This window comes from Scatophagus argus, chromosome 3, assembly GCF_020382885.2.
Source record: "Scatophagus argus isolate fScaArg1 chromosome 3, fScaArg1.pri, whole genome shotgun sequence".
In the NCBI taxonomy this organism is placed as follows: Eukaryota; Metazoa; Chordata; class Actinopteri; family Scatophagidae; genus Scatophagus; species Scatophagus argus.
Window position 1 is genome coordinate 241,074 of NC_058495.1, and position 21,999 is coordinate 263,072.

The following is a 21,999-nucleotide window of genomic DNA, read 5'->3' on the forward strand; positions in this document are numbered from 1 at the left end:
AATGTTCATGAAGACCTTCTGAATGACTTCAAAGATGTACCTAAGTTTTTTTTTGGGTAGTTGATGTTGAGGGCAAAAAGAAGTCCCATCAGCATGGAAACAGCATTTGGGACATCCTTCAGATCACACAGGAACACTGCTTCCCAGGGGAACACTGAATCATCAATGATGTCTTCTTCTTCTTTCACAAACACAATGCCAGCTTTCATCCCATTTGCAAATACATCCTCACTGTCTATAGCCTACACAAATTTAAAGGAAAGTATGTTTAGGTGGGTGTCACTTTGTAGAACTTATTCAATTGAACTTTTGACCACTGTAGTGAAGAAATGCTAAAAAATGCTTACCTCCACAGTCTTGAAAAGGCATGAGGGATCCTCCTTGAGAAAACAAGGAAGGCCCAACGGAAGAACAGTCCTTTTCTTCAGTATGGAGCTCTGATTAAAAAGAAAAAAATATTTAAAATATAGCTGTTTGTGTCAGGATTCCATGACAAGAACAGGAATAGCATTGAAAAGATTTAGGTCAGTTTAATGATGTAATGCATAGTACAGTTTGACCATGCCTTATTAGATCCTTCAAAAAAATAATAAACTTTAAGTCATGATGTAACATGTAACTTTTGAATACTATTACTGGGTCCAAACTGCTGCCTGTGCCTGACTACCACTGATTTTGTTGAGATTCAAAAGGAGAACATGAAAAGGGAAGGTGAAGTTACAATTTCATTGCCAATTGCAAATTATTTCCTCAATTTTTGCAGTAGCAGTTGATTTGGAAATACAGTATTTCAAAACTATGTATAGCAGTGCCTTATCTGTGCCACAAAATGGAAGCCCTGATACAGACAGCTGGTGGGACAGGCAGAGAGAAAAAGGTGGTGACTGTGAAAGTAAATGTCAGGATCCTCTTGAGAATATTTGGTGTTTAGATTAGTGGTTATGAGAGCCATACAAATACAAATAAGGGCTAGAAAATGTTAACAACAAATGTGTGAGACATGGAAGAAAAACAAATTCGACACTTACATCATCAGCAAGACTTTTTGTGAGCCTTTGCATACCAACAATCCCACTCTTGCAGTTGTACAGCTCCAAGAACCTCACCAGATACTGATCTAGCCCAACACAGAGGGAACCTTTCAGGTTAACAGATGTCATGCAAGCAAATTCTGCTTTAGTCTGTTGTACGCAAAAACAGACGGTCAGTGCTTTAGGAAAGTGTTTAGACTGAAAAAGTGAAAGACAGATTGTGAGTTTGGTTTACTTTTCAATAATTGTTGTATCATGTACAACAGATAACAATAGTTTCTCTGCATTTTGGAAATACAGAGGAGTGCAAAAGCGAAGGAAAATGGCAAAAATATTATATATTATAGCATCCACTTAAACTGACCACTTTCATTGTCTAAAATATGTTTTGATGTTACACATTTGCAGCAGTACACTGGTTACCTTCCAGTACTTAAGACGCTGATTCTCCAAACCTGGGGCTTGTTTTCAGATTGTGGTTCTTCTGCCACAATCTCTTTTCTTAGTTAAGGAAATGTGATTTTCATCATTTCTTCTTCTAGTAGATCTTTCTTTTCTTCATCTCATTGTACCATGGATCTCTACATGGATCTCTCCATGTCAAAATAACTTTCAGCTGTCCCTTCTGGAAAATCTGGCAGGAAATTAACTTCTGACTTTTTGGGCTCTTAAGTGTTTTTGAATTTGATGTTCCAGAGGTACGTGCATTGACTCTGAGCTCAGAGCATCCACCCATTTGCAGACCATTATGAACTTTAAACTGAGCTTTCAGCAATACCGCCCACTGACAGAACTGGGTTCCTTCAGACAAGGATGCTTGTTGATGTAAGCGTGGGCCACTTGATCATATTCTTTACATGTAGGGTAGAGGTTGTGAGTATATATGGCTTCTGCTAATTTGTCTAATATGTCTGACTTCATGTCTTTTTATGTCAAGGAGGGCCCCACCTCTATGGTAGGCTTCATTTCCTTGTCTCAATTTTAGTTCAACATCAAAAGAAATGGTAGGAATGATAAATGGTTACCAGGACCTTCAACATGGGAAGATAATGACAGACTGGCTGTGTCTAGAGTTGAGTCTGTTTGGTATGATACACATGCCTTGGTGAATACTTTCAAAATTGCTCTATCTTTAGGAAGCTCTGACAGGCTACTTAAATTACACAGTTCATTATCAAATTCAGGGTCTTGATACTGAACCATGGGGTCCCCATCCAATCCAAGCTTCATCTTTATGAGTGAGTAAAAGTCATCAATAGTCTCAGGCAAGTTGTCAGTGGTAATCTTTCTAATGTCATCTTCAGACAAAATAATGTGCAGCAGCATAATGAAACAGTCTAAAAAATGCAATTATCATTTAAATTCAGAAATTCCATATTTACTATTACTTATTATTTATTTATTATTATTATTTACTATAGATAAGACAATACAAACTCAGAAAAATGCATTTTCTGTAACTGAATAAACAAGCCGTCCTGAGGGGAAATTAAGTTCCAGAGATAGAAAAGTGACAAGGTTTGGCAAATTGTTGAACAAAAACAATTTCAACAAAGCAAAACTGTTAAATTTCATCTTTTCGTTAATTTAATTTAGTTTGTTTCAATCAATAAAGATGTATTTCTTGTGAATTTATTGATTGATTATGCAATTGTGTAGCTCAAAATTACACAGTGACATAATGACCTTTCAAATATTTAAAAATCATAACTAATATCTGATATCTGTTTATCCTGATTTCTTTAACATTGATAAATCTTTGTCCCTTAAAAAACAAACAAACAAACAAACAAACAAAAAACAAAACAAAACTTGGGAACACTATGCTTAATTCTTTAATAACAATGAAATGTGTTAATTGCCTTACCCAAATTATTTCTAAAAACAGCATAAACACTTGGTATTATGGCGACGGTGTTTCCACGTGCAGATGTATGGGTGCAAGTGTGACACAACCATCCCTAAAGCTCCCTAAAGTTCTAATTTAGTTGAAGTTGGATTGTCAATTTATCATTTATTTTGAAGTTGAGCATATTTTAGCTAGTTATTTCATTTGTAACAACTTAAATAATCCTGTCAAAGTGACAAAAAAAAATAACATGCTAAAATAACAAACATGCAGAATTCCATTTTACAGTATCACTACTCTGTACAGCTACTACCATTATTATTGTTACTACTATTGCTATCACAATCACCATAGTACCTTCTGTATACTTCATTATCATTATCTTTATGCACAGTTCCAATACTTCTGGTATTATTGCTGTTACTATGCATCATTGCTTGTGTACTCCTTCTCTCACGCCCCACCCCTCCCTCCCTCTCTCTCTCTGTTTGTCTGTCTCTCCCTCTCTCTCTTAACCCAACTGGTCTAGTGCTGGGGTCTGCTCCGAGGTTTCTTCCTTCTAAAAGGCAGTTTTTCCTTGCTACTGTCGCCAAGTGCTTGCTCAAGGGGAAATGTTGGGTTCTCTGTAGAACAATTTAATTACAGTTTGGTTTAGACCTGCTCTAATTGGAAAGTGTCATGAGATAAGTTTTGTTGTGAATTGAATTGAATTATATATTGAATACCCTTATTTGTTTCAAGTAAGTACTGATTATTCACCATAATACTTACTTGCCAATCACCAAATCTTAAAAAAAATTAAATATGCCTGTCCCTATGTCCCTACGCCTATGCCTGTCCCTACATGGGCATTTGAAATATGAAAAATCTGAAACTCAACAACAAATGCCCAAGACAGTACAGAACAGAACTAAATAATAAATGCAGCTTTAAAAAACACAAAACTCAATAATTAAATAAACACTATAAAGAATAAGCACCAGATCATTCATTACTACGTGAATGTTCCCTTTTCAAAAACTGTTTGAATTTGAATTAAAAATAATCCCAGTCATGGTCCACTTTGAGTTCTGTAGGTAAGAAATTCCACATGTTGATCCCCTGAAATAAAAGGCTGTTTGTTTGAAGGAAGATTTATGTAAGGGCACCTTTCAATTCCAGCAGGATACTTGTTATTGAGCCCGAGACTCTAATGGATCTAGTGGCACTAATGGTACAGATTTATACATACAGTGGCTTGCGAAACTATTTGGCCCCCCCTATTTGTGACCTTTTTCCACATTTCAGGCTTCAAACATAAAGATATAAAACTGTAATTTCTTGTGAAGAATCAACAACAAGTGGGACACAATCATGAAGTGGAACACACTTTATTGGATATTTTAAACTTTTTTAACAAATAAAAAAACGAAAAATTGGGCGTGCAAAATTATTCAGCCCCTTTACTTTCAGTGCAGCAAACTCTGTCCAGAAGTTCAGTGAGGATCTCTGAATGATTCAATGTTGACCTAAATGACTAACGATGATAAATGGAATCCACCTGTGTGTAATCAAGTCTCTGTATAAATGCACCTGCACTGTGATAGTCTCAGAGGTCTGTTTAAAGCGCAAAGAGCATCATGAAGAACAAGGAACACACCAGGCAGGTCCGAGATACTGTTGTGGAGAAGTTTAAAGCTGGATTTGGACATTTGGACAACATCCCAAGGAGCACTGTGCAAGCAATAATATTGAAATGGAAGGAGTATCAGACCACTGCAAATCTACCAAGATCTGGCCGTCCCCCTAAACTTTCAGCTCATACAAGGAGAAGACTGATCAGAGATGCAGCCAAGAGGCCCATGATCACTCTGGATAAACTGCAGAGGTCTACAGCTGAGGTGGGAGAATCTGTCCATAGGACAACAATCAGTCGTATACTGCACAAATCTGGCCTTTATGGAAGAGTGGCAAGAAGGAAGCCATTTCTTAAAGATATCCATAAAAAGTGTCGTTTAAAGTTTGCCACAAGCCACCTGGGAGACACACCAAACATGTGGAAGAAGGTGCTCTGGTCAGATGAGACCAAAATCGAACTTTTTGGCAACAATGCAAGACGTTATGTTTGGCGTAAAAGCAGCACAGCTCATCACCCTCAACACACCATCCCCACTGTCAAACATGGTGGTGGCAGCATCATGGTTTGGGCCTGCTTTTCTTCAGCAGGGACAGGGAAGATGGTTAAAATTGATGGGAAGATGGATGGAGCCAAATACAGGACCATTCTGGAAGAAAACCTGATGGAGTCCGCAAAAGACCTGAGACTGGGACGGAGATTTGTCTTCCAACAAGACAATAATCCAAAACATAAAGCAAAAGCTACAATGGAATGGTTCACCAAAAAACATATCAAGGTGTTAGAATGGCCAAGTCAAAGTCCAGACCTCAATCCAATTGAGAATCTGTGGAAAGAACTGAAAACTGCTGTTCACAAACGCTCTCCATCCAACCTCACTGAGCTCGAGCTGTTTTGCAAGGAGGAATGGGCAAAAATATCAGTTTCTCGATGTGCAAAACTGATAGAGACATACCCCAAGCGACTTGCAGCTGTAATCGCAGCAAAAGGTGGCGCTACAAAGTATTAACTCAATGGGGCTGAATGATTTTGCACACCCAATTTTTCATTTTTTATTTGTTAAAAAAGTTAAAAATATCCAATAAATTTTGTTCCACTTCATGATTGTGTCCCACTTGTTGTTGTTTCTTCACAAAAAATTACAGTTTTATATCTTTATGTTTGAAGCCTGAAATGTGTCAAAAGGTCACAAAGTTCAAGGGGGCCAAATAGTTTCGCAAGCCACTGTATATATGTATATATATACCTTAGCTTCTTGTCTTTCAAATGAGGTCAGAAATATGGTGACTGTACCTTATAGTTTCTGAACTATTGCGGATTTATTTTGGCTTTGTGATTTTACATTGTTTAATGAGGAAAAAAATGCATTCAACTCAGGTACTGTATATCAACTGAGTTGAGCAGAGGTTTTACATTGTAGTGATTAATTACTTATTAATTACTATCATTTCCAAAGTTAGTATATACAAAGACAGGCATCCAAGTATACATTTCAGCTTGCTATCACTGAAGGACACTTGTGAAGTGTCCTTAAAATAGACATTCACTGTATGCTTCTGTTTGAAATTGGATAGGCTACAAAACATTAAAATGGTCAATGAGTTTGAAAGTCATGAAAAGATTAGTGTCACGTGCAACATACAAGTGTCAAAGTTGTAAGAAAATGTTTATGAAAGGTGATCTGAATTCTCAACAGCATGAGCATAAAAAAGGCACTCTCACAGACTCATTTTGATTAAAAAGAAATATTTGGTATAGATATGTGCAAAGGCTGTGTATAACAATGGAAATAACGGGAAGAATTGATCACTCTATCCCTGACTGTCTGACATATTGTATTTTTATAAATATATCAGAATTAAAGTATATATGAAATAACGCCGCTATAAGTTACTGAAGTTCATTTAAAAATATATAAGTTTTAATTCAAAATTTATTGTTGTTGTTTTACAGGAAAGTCTGGAGTACATTTTCCTCATCATCTTCTCTATAGAGTGTTTCCTGAAGATTGTTGCCTATGGATTTCTCTTTCATGCAGACGCATACTTAAGAAATTGCTGGAACATTCTGGACTTTGTTTGTGTGTCTGTTGGGTAAGTCGACCATTTTGTTTTGAGCCCACTTAGTTTCTAATTTAATGTTCTGACTTGGCATATAAATCAACTGTCTTTGTTGTCTGATTGGTTTGTCAAATTGTGGTCATAAGGAAGTGGTAGGAGCACGAAGGCTCAGTGTTGATGTAATCTTATGCCATGAAGGTCCTGGGTTTGATGTTTGGATCTGGTCCATTCTCTTAGTCTAAAAAATAAACATGCAATAAGAAAAGAAAACTTGTGCGCCCAATTCCGACTTACTTGCCAAACTGGACTAGACAAAGTGAAAACCCCAAAATAAAGCAACAACAAAACAGTCCCATTGCAAGAGCAGCCAGTAGACCACTGATATTCTGCAGGAAAACAAATATTAGCATTATTTAAAAAATACTTTATTACAAAATATGAAAATCTATCCTAATAATCGGAAAGACTACGAAGCTAAACTTCAAAATACCTGGTATGTCAATTTGCTTTCCTACTTACTACCTGCCACCTTCAGCACAACAGGTAAGCAATTCTGAATAACATGCAATATATTATTCAACATGTATTTTTAGATTTTTACTACACATGTAAATACCTGTATTTTTTTAGATTTATACTTATTTTGTTGTTTATCCTATTTTTATATCTTTCACTTTCTTTCTTGGTCAAGAAATTGCAAGTGCAATGTCTGTACGAAAATGAATTTTCCCTCGAGGATAAATAAAGGAATTCTGATTATGATTCTGAAACAATCAATATCATGTACCTTGAAATGCAACAGCTTAAAATACTATTCACATAAAAACAACCTCAGGCCTACCATTGTTCCTGCACTGTCATTTTCCTTCCATTTTCCTCTAGTATGGAGTGAGGTATGCATGTACCTCACTTCACCGGTCTGAATAAACACTTCTACCTGTGTTCCTCCTACAGGTGGACCTATAGTTGTGACACTAAGTAATACACCTCCCCTTTCCACTCAGTGGTGGTTAGTCCAACAAAAATGATCAATAATTTGTTCATCAAACACAAATTAGAAGCATCTAACAAACACAAATTAGAAGCATCTAACAGACATACACACTGCTGTAGGACAGTCTGTACCTTGTGGCATGGATCCATTCTGGCATGCCCTCCATAGGACCATCCTACCCGTTAACAACATTCAATTCAATTCAATTCAATTCAATTCAGTTTATTTATATAGCGTCAATTCACAACAAAAGTTATCTCTTGACACTTTCCAATTTGAGCAGGTCTAGACCAAACTCTGTAAATAGAGAGAGCCCAACATTACCCCTTGAGCAAGCACTTGGCGACAGTGGCGAGGAAAAACTGCCTTTTAGAAGGCAGAAACCTCGGAGCAGACCCCAGCTCAAGATGGGCGGCCATCTGCCTTGACCGGTTGGGTTTGAGAGAGAGAAAGAGAGAGAGAGAGAGCAAGGGAGAGAGGGGGTGGGGTGTGAGAGAAGGAGTACACAAGCAGAGATGCATAGCAGCAGTAATAATACCAGAAGTATCGGAAATGTGGATAATGATAATGACAATGAAGTATACAGAAGGTATTATGGTGATTTTGATAACAATAGTAACAATAATGGTAGTAGCTGTACTGAGTTGTAACAGATTTAAAATAAATTATGACTAAACAGTAGTAATCGCAGTAGGTTTTGAGCAAGACGACAGCAGGACGGCAGCAGGAGGTCCAATCATCATCGATAGGAATCTGCTGGACAAGAAAGCACAAGGACTCCAGGGAAGAAGTTGAGTTAGTAATATGCATTAATGGGACATGAATGTGTGCAGAAGGAGAGGGAGAGGAAGAAAGAGCTCAGTACGTCATGGGAGGGCCCCCGGTAGTCTAAGCCTATAGCAGCATAGCTAGGGGCCGGCCTAGGCCAGCCCTAACTATAAGCTTTATCAAACAGAAAAGTTTTTAGTCTACTCTTAAATATAGAAAGGGTGTCCGCCTCCCAGACCAAAACCGGAAGATAGTTCCATAGTAGAGGAGCTTGATAACTAAAGGCTCTGGTTCCCAATCTACTTTTGAGGACTCTAGGAACCACAAGTAGCCCTGCATTTTGGGAACGCAAAGTTCTGGTGGGATAATAGGGTAATATTAACTCTTTAAGAGAGGATGGTGCCTGACCGTTCAGGGCTTTATATGTGAGGAGGAGAATTTTAAAATCTATCCTGAATTTTACAGGTAGCCAATGTAGAGAAGCCAGAACAGGAGAAATATGATCTCTCATGCTGGTTCTTGTCATTAGTCGTGCTGCAGCATTCTGGATTAGCTGGAAAGTCTTTATAGATTTATTGGGGCAGCCTGATAGAAGGGAGTTACAGTAATCCAGTCTAGAGGTAATGAATGCATGGAGTAATTTTTCTGCATCTTTCTGACTCAGGATGTGCTTAATCTTTGTGATATTGCGGAGGTGAAAGAATGCAGTCTTTGAAATATTTGCTATGTGTGAGTTAAAGGACATGTCCTGGTCAAAGACAACTCCTAAATTTCTTCAGTTCAGTTCTTCAGATTTGTCTGAATTTAGAAGTAGGACATTGCAGGTCATCCAGGTTTTTATGTCTTTAAGACATGCCTGAAGCTTGACCAGCTGATTTGTTTCATCTGGTTTCACTGATAAGTACAATTGTGTGTCATCCGCATAACAATGAAAATGTATGGTGTTTCCTAATAATATCACCAATGGAGAGCATGTACAGGCTGAATAATATTGCCCCAAGGACAGAACCTTGGGGAACTCCATAACTAACTTTTGTAGGTGTGGACGATGTATCATTAACATGAACAAATTGAAATCGATCTGATAAATAAGACTGAAACCAGCTTAATGCAGTTTCTTTGATGCCAATTAGGTGTTCCAATCTGTGCAGTAATATAGAGTGGTCAATGGTGTCAAATGCAGCATTAAGGTCTAACAGTACAAGGACAGAGATAAATCCCTTGTCTGATGCCAGGAGGAGGTCATTTGTGACTTTGACCAATGCTTTTTCTGTGCTATGATGAGCTCTAAAGCCAGATTGAAAATTTTCAATTAAGTTATTATTTTGAAGAAAGACATATAACTGATTGGCGACTGTTCTTTCAAGGATTTTGGAAAGAAATGGAAGGTTAGATATTGGTCTATAGTTGCTTAAAACCTCTGGGTCAAGTGTGTGTTTTTTAAGGAGAGGTTTGACTACAGCTAGTTTAAAGGACTGGGGTACACAGCCTGTTATCAGGGACAGATTGATCATGTCTAATAGACAGGTGCTAAGTAAGGGTAAAGCTTCTTTGAGAAGGTTGGTAGGGATGGGATCTAAGAGGCATGTTGTTGGCTTGGATGAATATACGAGTGAGTATAGTTGATGGGGATCAATAGGTGAAAAGCAGTCAAGATGATTATCTGTTTCTACTGTTGGTTCAGACACTAGTGTTTGATGTTACATCAGTACCAGCTGAGGTCATTAGGTGCTGAATTTTGTCTCTAATGTTTAAGGTCTTGTCGTTAAAAAAGGTTAAAGTCATTGCTGCTAAGGGTCACAGGGATACAAGGCTCGATAGCGCTATGGCTCTCTGTCAGTGCTGAAGAGAAACCTGAGATTATGCTTGTTATCCTCAATTAATTTTGAGTAATAGGCTGCTCTGGCAGTCCGTAGGGCCTTCCTATATAATCGAAGACTGTCTTGCCAGATTGAGCGAGATTCAATAAGTTTGGAGGAACGCCATTTCCTCTCAAGTTTTTGCACGTTTTGTTTTAATTCGCGAACCTCAGTGTTATATCAGGGTGCAAGTTTCTTTTGCTTTATGAGTTTCTTTTTTAGCGGAGCAACAGAGTCTAAAGTCGTCCTTAGTAAGCTTGCAGCACTGTCCACGAAATGGTCAATTTGAGAGGGATTATTGTATTGTTCACTAGTATGGGGACATGATACTGAAGTTAATGACAATAGAACTGTTTCTTTAAATTTAGCCACAGCACTATCAGACAGGTACCTAGTGTAGGAGTTTTTTCTTGGTGGTATGAAGTCAAATAGTATAAACTCAAAAGTTATTAAACAATGGTCAGGCAGAAGAGGATTTTGTTCAAAGCCGATTGAATCTAAGAGAGAGATAAATGCTGCGCGAAAGCTATCATTACTATCATCCACGTGGATGTTGAAATCACCCATAATAATAACTTCATTAGTTTTAAGAACCAGACTCGATAGGAACTCTGGAAATTCCAGTAAAAATTCAGAGTATGGGCCAGGAGTGCGGTACACTACAACAATAAAAATTGGTTGTATTGTTTTCCAGGTAGGGTGTGAAAGAGTAAGAATAAGGCTTTCGAATGAATGGTAGTTGACTTTGGGCTTTGGACTAAATCATAAGTTTGGGTCAAAAATGGCGGCAACTCCACCTCCTCGGCCGGTGTCTCAAGGAATGTGAGTATTAATATGACTTTGGGGAGTGGATTCATTTAAGCTGACATATTCTTCTGGCCGAAGCCAGGTTTCGGTTAAACAAAATAAATCTGTATTATTGTCCAACATTAACTCATTCACTAGTACAGCTTTAGATGAGAGAGATCTACTATTTGGAGGTATTGGTATTGATCTTTATTAGATTTTTAACATCTGGTATGGACTTTTCCACCTTGGAATTAAAGATACCTTTTCTAGAGACCATTAGAACATAGTTGCTGTTGTGCACAGGTAGGAGCAGATTTGGTTATTAGCAGATTATTGCTGATTATCAACGATAACCATTAATAGTCATAAATTTATTAACATATAGGGTTAATTAAGGGGAACCACCCTGTCGCCAGAGACCAGTAACAAACCTGGAAGGGCAGGCTCAATCTGGTGTTCGCTGGGAAGTGTCAATATCTGATCGATATTAACACTAATGAAGTGAACAGTGAAGTGTTGAATCTGAGCACTAGCTGTCAGAATCCAGCAGTTGTCACACGAACATGCACGAATAATCACAAACTGACCGATTTAACTATAAAAGACTTATCAAAGCAATATTAATTCACAATCAACAGTACTTCAAATAAACAAAAGATCTATTATAATCTATAGCCACAACGACAAACACAAGCAACTATGCTACAGTTTAAGCAGGCTAGAATATGTGGTGTGTGTGTAGACAAAGAGAGAGCAAAGATGGCTGACGAGGTTGTTCTGTGCTTTCTTTGATTGTCAGGGGGAAAAACATCACAGTTGACATATTGTGTTTTCTCTTTGATGAAGTCCCTTCATCCTTTTGCAGGCAATGGGTGAGATCAGCTGATTTGATGCACCTGTCTTTTTCGTATTCAGGAAAACAAAAGAAATAAAGACATCTTGTTCCTCGACCAGTGAATCTGTTTGAGAAAGATAAAATCATTGGCATGCATCAAGCAGAGAAAACATCTAAGGAGATTGCAGAAACTACTAAAATTAGGTTAAGAACTGTCCAATGCATTATTAAAAACTGGAAGGATAGTGAGGACCCATCGTCTTCGATGAAGTGTGTGTCTGGAAAAAAATCCTGAATGATCGTGATTCAGAATCAGAATCAGAATTTCTTTATTTATCCCTGAAGGGAAATTCTTAAAATTGCCGATCACTTAAACATTTGGTGAAATCAAATCGAAGAAAAACAGTAGAACTCAGGGCTATGTTTAATAGTGAAAGTAAGAGCATTTCCACACGCACAATATGAAGGGAACTCAGGGGATTGGCACTGAACAGCTGTGTAGCCTTAAGAAAACTACTAATCAGTGAGGCTAACTGGAAAAAAAGACTTTAGTTTGCTAGGGAGCATAAAGATTGGACTCTGTGTGGTCTGTGGTCTGACTGTGGTCTGATTAGTCCAGATTTACCCTGTTCCAGAATGATGGGTGCATCAGGATAAGAAGAGAGGCAGATGAAATGATGCACCCATCATGCCTAGTGCCTACTGTACAAGCCTGTGGCGGCAGTGCTATGATCTGGGGTTGCTGCAGTTGGTCAGGTGTAGGTTCAGCAACAATATGTGTGCTTTGCGCAGCGGTCAGTCTCTACCATCATCAGTGCAAGATCTTGGTAAAAAATTAATGCAACAGTGGATGGAAATAAATCTTCTGACATTGCAGAAGCTTATCGGAACAATGCCACAGCGAATGCGTGCCGTAATCAAAGCTAAAGGCGGTCCAACAAAATATTAGAGTGTGTGACCTTTTTTTTTGGTGGCGACTTTTGTTTTGGCCAGGCAGTGTATATATGTTATTTATGGCCTTCAGATTCTGCACAAACCTAGGTGATTTGGTTTTGGAATAGGCAACATGGAAGTGTTGCATGGGCTGGTGGTTTTCACCAGCACACCCCGATCCAGTTGAGTCTGAACAAGACCGTCAGTTGTTGTAGTGGTTTTCTGAGGCAAATGGTATTGTCTGATCATTGGCACTTTAGCACTAGGCTTGACTTTGACTATATGGAGGAGTATTTATAAAACCCATGTGATTCTTAGTGTGGCAGCACAAGGCATGCGTGTTGTGGCCGTGTGAGCCACCCAGGGAATTTCGCCCAGGGACTTCTTTCTAAATTAACTCCAAAAAAGTGAAAGGCACTCAGGTCCGCTTGCAATGGAGGCAGAGACGGTAGTTCAGTAGTACAAAATATAAATTTTATTACAAATTAATTATTTTAAGAAAACTAGTGTAGATAAAAACATCACTCACTGGGGGAAAATAAGGGGAACCAATCAGGGCTGAGACCTACTGTGACAGACAGTCCAAAGAACAAAAAATGGGATCCCTGGAACACCATGCGTGAAGCAAATAAAAGTGAAGCAAAATCAACTCGACGTGCAAACACAACCCAAGAGGGACATCGCCACCGGGACACCAATTCACCAGCAGTGATTTCCCTTGCAGCACTGCGCTACTAGGTTATCCTTGCCCCTACAATAATAATCGAAGACAAACATGAGCAATGTTGGGATTTCTGGCCATGCGCTCTGGAGAACAATAGAGTGGCCAACATGTACCCCATAAAGCCTGAGTTAGAGTGACTAACCGTTAGAGTCCCCCACCCATGACGTACACCTAGTCATAAATCTGAATTCAAACTCAGAACCGGCACAGACATTGGCTGTGGTCCACCATCTCCACAGGGGTCCGAGGCGACGTCACTCAGGTAATAAAAGTTCACTGCGACCCTCAGTTGTCGCTTTTTCCCATGCGTGCTGTGACAGTGAGAGCTGCTTCAGGCTCTCCAGGTGTCCAAGTCGTTGAAAGGGAGCAACAATCAAACGCTTGATTATCATCATTTTAAATCCCGGGTCACAGTTCTGCAACTCGCAGGCCGAGAAACAGACTGCTGTATTTTTTTCTGTAACATTTCCTTTTTTTTTCTTTTTCCCACGTGGGTCTCTGGGCAATCAGCTGATCGCACGTTAACAAGCCGCACGCCGACTTTGTTAAGGACGAAACAAAGTTTGTTAATTTCTTCACTGGTGATTTTTCCCCGCTGCCGCCGAGGGATCAATACTCCGCATCACCTGAGACAACAGATCGCCAGCATTCCGCTGAGGACGACACTGCGAACGACGCTACGAACGTTTAAGCGGATTATTAACTTTCATACTTTCTGTAACTTGTAAGTTCTGCATTTGTTGATTTTGTTACCTGTCGTCCACTTTCGCCACTTCAGCGAGACTGCGCGTCACTGGTTAAAGGACCAATAGCTGATCAGATAAGCTCCGGTTTACTGACTCCACTATTTTGTGGTGATACACCGGCTTCAAAGAATTGGAGTGGATTTTTATTGGGTTGTGTTTCATTCCTGTCTTTCTTCCTCACACTCTTCTTTCTGAACAGTGAGGCGAAATCCCGAGCACGTGATCACGAACCGTAACAAAGGGGTACGTGGCGCCCAAAGGCTTTCGCCCATTGTTCTCTTCTGTGGACATGTAAGCCACATCACGTGGGTTATCACCACCTTGGCTCTGAATAATATGCCCGGCGTATTCTTCTGTTGCCATCTTGGTTTTGCTGAGTCATCGCTCGAGTGTTCATTTGCTGTTTTGTGTGCAGAGTCATCGTTTGTGTGGTTGTTCACCATTTTGTGTGCTGATTCTCCTTCAGGTGGTAATTTGCCATATTGTTTGTAGTTTTCCCATTCATGTGGTCATTCGCCATCTTGTTTGTAGTCTACCCCACTCACGAGGTCATTCACCATCTTGTTTGTAGTCTCATCACTCATATGACGACCCACCGTCTTTGCTTCAAGGGACAAGCCCCCTCCCGCGTCATCCCTCTGCCATCTTGGTCTCCATTGTCATATCTCTCTCTCTCTCTCTCTCTCTCTCTCACACACACACACACACACACACACACACACACAGTTTAACCTGTCATTGTCTGTGGTTATTGTGAAGATACTTGTAATAACAGCTGGATTCATGACAGCCAGTGCTTGGAATCATCCTTCATAATTTTAAGAGACTGTTATTTCCTATTTATTAATTTGGCTATTGGTCCCTGATGACAGGGTGGTGCCCTGATTTTTATGTGTATAAAGGCTACACTGATTTTGCTTTAATGATTATTCCCCATAATCATTGACCCTTTTGCCAATAACCAAATTGCTCCTACTAGTGCACAACATCATCTTACCAATGGCTGGAGGAGAAAGATAAAGCCACTACACTACATACCGGTCAGGCAGTCCAGGACAACACGCCATAGAGCAGAGGGATCGACGCTACACAAGAGTGACCTGCAAACAAACGCACAGGTTGCCGCATGTGTAATGCCACTTGGGAGGACACCTGAAAAAAACGCACCTACCAGCAGTGAACAGCAAGTGGAACATGGAGCGGTAAGAAGCATGCATCTAGCAGCAACACCCAAGCGAGCTTCTGCCACCACACCGAGGCAGAGATGGAGGACACCAGGAAATGAGGTGACCCAGCCTCTGGCAAGAAAGAGGAAGTCACCAGGGCCAATGACTGCATCCTGCCACATCAGGTTCAGTCCATAAACTGGATGAAACCTTAAAAAAGGTGGCTGACAGAGAAGTCACATGGGACCACTGACCAAGATGACCGCATAAGCAGAGCCTCACGTCGAATCCCTCAGCCTTCCCTGAACTTTTTTTTAAATAAACCTTTATATTCTTAAATGTAATAGTCTTGTCATAGAACCCATATTTCCTTGAAATGGGGTCTGGTAACGAGGCTGGAAAATGTCCAATGTAAATCCCAAAACTAGATTAGCAAAGCAAGCAGCTGGCACTGCTAACGCTGCTAGTGGTGGCAGGTAAGCTAACACTACTACTACTACGGATGCAGCACAGTACTGAGAAGGGGGACTGCTGAGCGCGGTGACATTGAACGTCACAGACAGAGGATTTGCACGGGAACGTTTCAATGGTGAAAACATTGCAAGCTAAAATGGTAACAAATGTCGCTGATCTCTACGATAAACTCAAGCAAGAGGAGGCCCTAATTATGTATTTGGAAGTAGAAAACGGAAGGCCGAATAAAGAAGTTCATGAGAGAGCGCGACAGTATGAAGAGAGAGCGTCAAAGGGCAGTGCAGTACATTGAGAACAGAGACAGACGTATAAACCTTCAGCTGGTGGGAGTGAAAGAGCGTTCCGAAAACGGCAAACCGAGGGACTGATTGACTCATTGATTTGTCTGAGAGTGAGCTGCAACGGGTACACCACTCCCCAGGTCCGCTACTGGATGAGGCCGATTATTATACACTTTCATAACTATCTGGAGAGGAAGAGGCTCCTCGCAGCCGCAAGACAGCGATTTCGGGATAAGAGTGGAATTATGTGGATCGACTGTAGCATGTCCTGTCCTGATGGAGAAGAAGAGGAAATTTAATGACCTTGACAACAGGTTTACATTGGCGTATCTTGCTACTCTCCGTTTCAAGTGGAAAGGAGAAAAGAAAAGTCTTGAGGACCCCTGTAAAGCAATGAAGCTTGTTACACAGAATCTGCAAGAGTAAGAAGATATAGTTGTGTCCATATGGATATGTCTTTGGAACTGAGTCAGACTTGGAAACGGACAATGTTGGAAAACAAGTTTATAATTTTGCCCTTTTGTCCAGGGCTCAAGAGTAATTTCTTTTAAATATTGCACGCTGAGACTGAAAAGAGATAGTAGGATGTTAATTTAAAAAGTGTGGAGGTTTGGGGGAGATTGGGGGGGATGACCACTGGCAGTGTGTCACGGACCCTTAGAGATATACCTTTGCTTCCAAACTCTTACTTGGAAGCAAAAGACTGACATTCCAGCACAGAATACAGTACAAGACAGATGGGTAAAGAACTTGTCAGACAGAGAATTCACCCAACCAGAGAAAGAGGTCTTAGCCAAAGGCTTGAACTTTGCCATGACACCAAAACAGTTACCTATAGTTGATTTGATTACAGCTACAGAATCAGCTATAAAGAAAAACAATTTAACAGAAACCAAAGCCGAACAGCTTAGGTTAAAAGTGTCAGCAGCGTTGTCCAACGCCAAGGCTCCCCCTTCCAACCTCACTTTTGAGTAAAGGAAAGCGGTTACAACACTCATCAAAGACCCCAAAATCACAATTCTTCCAGCAGATAAAGGACGATGCACAGTTGTGCTCAATACAACTGATTACCACGCCAAAATTTCTACACTACTCAGCGACACAGAAACATATGAAACCCTGAAAAGAGACCCGACTAGTGGCTATAAAAAGAAGGCTATAGAATGTCTACAAAAACTACAAAAAGAAGGGATTATTGACGAAGCACAATATCACCGTCTTTATCCGCAAGATTCTATCCCTTGCTTATATGGACTTCCAAAAATCCACAAAGAAGGGGCTCCACTCAGACCCATTGTCAGCAGCATTAACTTGGTCACCTACAACATTGCCAAACACGTGGCAAACATCCTGGCTCCCTTGATGGGAAACCCTCCCACCATATACAAAATTCCATTGATTTTGTGAACAAAGTCCGGAACTTAAAAATGGATCCAGATGAAACCATGGTTTCCTACAACGTGACCTCTCTGTTCACTTGTATACCAACCATGGAAGCTTTGGAAACAGTAAGAGAGGGACTTACACAGGACGACTCTCTCCAGGACAGAACAAAACTCAGACCAGAACACATATGCCAACTTCTGGATTTGTGCCTAAACACCACATATTTCCAGTTCAATGGCAAATTTTACAGACAGAAACATGGCTGTGCCATGGGTTCACCAGTATCTCCCATTGTGGTCAATTTATACATGGAGGAAGTGGAACACAAGGCCCTGAACTCCTTTGAAGGAGCAACACCGAGCCACTGGTTCAGATATGTGGATGACACGTGGGTCAAAATCAAAATGCAAGAAGTGCAAGCCTTTACTGAACATATCAACTCAGTGGACAGGAACATCAAGTTCACCAGAGAAGATGTCAAAGATAATAGTTTGCCCTTCTTAGATTGTGACGTCCACATAGAAAAGGACAGGAGCCTCCACATTGGGGTATACAGGAAACCCACACACACAGACCAATATCTCCTTTTCGACTTGGTGTTATCAGAACCCTGCAACACAGAGCTGATAAGGTACCCACCAGCTCGGAGGCCCAAGGGGAAGAACACAAACTCCTGAGGGATGCCCTCAAAACGTGTGGTTATCCCAGTTGGACCTTTGTGAAAACTGCAGCTGGTTCCAGGAAGAACACCACCAAGGTGGTTGAGGAGGAAAAACAGGACAAAAGAAATAACATAGTCATCCCATATGTATCTGGGGTATCAGAAAAACTCAGGAGGATCTTCAGCAAGCACCGTATCCCTGTGTATTTCAAACCCAGCAACACACTCAGACAGAAACTAGTACATCCCAAAGACAGAACACCACACACTCAGAAAAGCAATCTGGTGTATGCTGTCCAATGCAATGAGGAATGCAAAGACCTCTACATTGGGGAGACAAAACAACCACTACACAAGCGCATGTATCAGCACAGGAGGCCCAACTCCTCAGGCCTAGATTCTGCCGTCTACCTACACCTGAAGGAGAAAACTCACTCCTTTGAGGATAACAATGTTCACATCTTGGACAGAGAGGATAGATGGTTTGAAAGAGGAGTCAAAGAAGCCATCTATGTGAAATTAGAAAAACCATCTCTCAACAGAGGAGGAGGTCTGCGACACCACCTATCTCCAATTTACAATGCTGCCCTTTCATCCCTTCCCAGGAGATACAACAACTTAGCTTCTAAGAACAACTGCCATTCACAAAGGACCCCATGTGACTCTAACGTCTGTCCTTATAACACAATAGAGCACTAACGAAGTCGAAACCAACTTTACCATCCCCAACGACTGTCTCAACGACTGTCGTTTGGCACAATGGGGCACTAAACGAGCCTATGACACCACTGGCCATGTGAATGCCTCCACAGGGGTTAAATACCTGGATCTCCACACCAGCTAGTTGGACTAGTCCCAGGCTAGTCAAGCGAGCATGAACTGATGAAGCCTCTTGGATGAGAGGTGAAACATCTTCAAAGACAAATAACTAAGTCCAGTTGCATTCGATTGAATTTCCTTGAGATAATATGATGCTAACAGTGCTCGCTGGTTTACTGAAGTAGCATTCACAAAGCGGGATGATTGTTGGCAATATAAAAAAAACTTCAGTGGCTTATCAGCATGATTGGGATGTAATGTCTTCAAGTGGCGCCTTAATTTATTTGGCTTCATGCTGTCCGCTGCCAGCATTTTTAGACACAGTAAACACACTGGTCTTTTGTCTTCCACTGTAGTCACAGTGAAGCCAAGCGCTACATATGCTTCGTCATATTTCCTCGTCTTAGCTTTCGGGTGAGTTACTTTTGTCTCATTATCTTCGTCTCTCTCCGCCTTTCTTTTCATTCCTGTTAAAAATTTCTTCATGTTGTCTCTTAAGGGTTCGTTTACTGCACTTCATATCGCCTGCTCGGTGCAAAAAAAAACGCTACACCATAGAGCTAATACTCCCTGCGCACACTCTGACAATGAGAGCACCACTGCCAACTACTGTAGTGGATGTGCAATTACACTTTATTCTAGTATGGCAAAAAAAGCATGTTCCCCAGGGTCACACGCGCCCCCTCTGGCATCGCACCGCACCCTCCTGGGGGTGCCCCACTATTTGAGATACTGTACTAGACTAATGAATAAAACACCACTGTGTCTGACTGCATAGTGGGTTGATCTTGCACTTTGTATTTAGTTACACTGCAGTCTCCTGATTGCTGCTAAATATTGGGCATGTGTAATATCTTCTCCTGTCTCTTCAATGTTTTACTGTTGTATCAGTTATTTTTTATTTCATCACATTTTTATCATTAATATACATAATATATTATGAAATTTATTTATTAAACTTCTCTTAAGTAATCTATTGTCTTTATTTATTGAGAGGCAGTTGTTTTTAATGTGGGTTTTTTTTAAATGGTGTGCTGAGCTTCGCTCTGACGTGTATAGATACGTACATATGTATTCGAATGATGATGAAAATCTTCAGCTCTTGAACCTTCAGTAACCAACTGTTACTAACTTTATCTTATGATTTACTTTCCTTCAAACGTACTGATTATTGAAGCACTGTCAGCTCTATTTCATCATTCACTCTTTCCAATTTTAAATCAATATTTAGATATCCAACTGGGAAGTTTGTATGACACATTGATTCCAAGGAATGCGCCCAGAAATTTCAGCCAGGACAATGTGTCCAAGACAACAAAACACAGTTTCTTTATGATTTCGTCAAACACTTTCATGGTAAGATGACAACAAACAGACATTTTCTGCCACCTTCTTCAGGCCCAAAGAAGAACCCGCTCCTTGTCCTGAAAGCAGTGGAATCTGACAATAAAGGCCTGTGGTCGTTGCCCCTGGGTCGGCTTTGGTGTTGGTGTTTGGTGTGCTCTGTCCGGCTCCAGTTTTGAAAATATCTCATCACCAATGACTTTACGTAGGAGCTGCATGACAAAATCTAGTGGCGAGCTTCTTTCAACACCCTCGAGTAGGCCAACAATTCTCAGCAAACTGAGAAGAGCAAGAGCCCCGGCCACCATCATGGACACCTTTTACAGAGGCACTATCGAGAGCATCCTGACCAGCTGTATAACCGTGTGGTAGCGCGCCTGCACCGTGTCCTGCCGCAATGGTGAGAGCAGCTGAGAGAATCATTGGTGTCTCTCTCCCTTCCCTTCTGAAGATCTACAACACCCGCCTCACCCGCAAAGCCATCAGGATTTCAGGTGACCCCACCTACCCATCTCACAGTCTCTTCAGCCTGCTGCCATCGGGGAGGAGACTGCGGAGTCTCTGGACCAAAACTAGCAGGCTTAAGGACAGTTTCATCTACCAGGCTACCCACCCCCCACGCACACACACACGCACACACAACATTCACGCACACTGAACCCAAGTACTGCACATTCCACTTTACCACATTTGCACTATACCACACTACCTCACCTCAAGTATAATAGACCTTGCTTGTTTATTTTAGATTTTGTTTATCACTATCACTGCTAGTGCCCTTGACTGTTTATTTTATGGTACTTACTTGAGAGTGTTTATTTTTATTTTATATTGCCTGTTTGCACTGTGGGTCCAAGAGGACTGAAATTTCATCTGTGCTGTAAATGCATCAGGACTTCCTGCTGCGGTAAGCGTCCTACGTCATTTCCTGTTGTTGTGTGTTAGTGGTGGTACGAGCAGCTCCGTCTGCGCTTTAATTTAAGATCGCTTAAATTGTTCTAATATTCGCTGTAGCGAGTAATTTCACACTGTTACCCTGATCGTCTGTTCTAGTCATAGACTTCATCACTCACTTTATTAATTTGACGCTAATCTTATAACCGATTAGCATTTGCCAAATTCCGCTAAGCTAGCTTAGCCTGTTCATTAGCGATGGCTTCTCTGTCTCCCTCTCGCTCTCCTGCTCTCTCCTGCTTGGTGTGTCAAATGTTTAGTTATTCCTCTGCCTCCTTTAGTGAAAGTGGTAAATGTAATAAATGTAGTTTACTTGTAGCGCTGGAGGCGAGGCTTAGTGAATTAGAAGCACGGCTCCGCACCATGGAAACAAAGTCTCTAGCTACTGTTGTTAGTCAGCCCCCATTAGCCGGTGCGGACCGATCTAGTGTAGCTCGTAGCCTGCCCCCGGTAGCTCCCGAGCAGCCGGGAAACCAGGGAGGCTGGGTGACTGTACGGAGGAAGCATAGTCCTAAGCACAAGCCCACGGTTCACCCCCAACCTCTTCAGGTTTCCAACAAGTTCTCCCCACTCAGCGACACACCCGCTGAGAAACCAACTCTGGTGATTGGCAGCTCTGTAGTCAGAAACGTGAAGTTAGCGACACCAGCGACCATAGTCAAATGCATTCCTGGGGCCAGAGCGGGCGACATTGAATCTTATCTAAAACTG

The 21,999-nt window shown here is 40.9% G+C and overlaps 1 protein-coding gene across 4 annotated transcripts in view; it reads left to right on the top strand.

Moving 5' to 3' along the window:
- The window catches only part of LOC124054198 (dihydropyridine-sensitive L-type skeletal muscle calcium channel subunit alpha-1-like), a 269,412-nt gene that overhangs the window by 36,670 nt on the left and 210,743 nt on the right, over positions 1 to 21,999 (top strand). For all 4 annotated transcript variants that reach the window (XM_046379912.1, XM_046379903.1, XM_046379885.1 and 1 more), the window contains exon 3: positions 6,449 to 6,588. In XM_046379912.1, the coding sequence (XP_046235868.1) occupies positions 6,449 to 6,588 (140 nt within the window). The remainder of the gene's footprint in view (positions 1 to 6,448; positions 6,589 to 21,999) is intronic.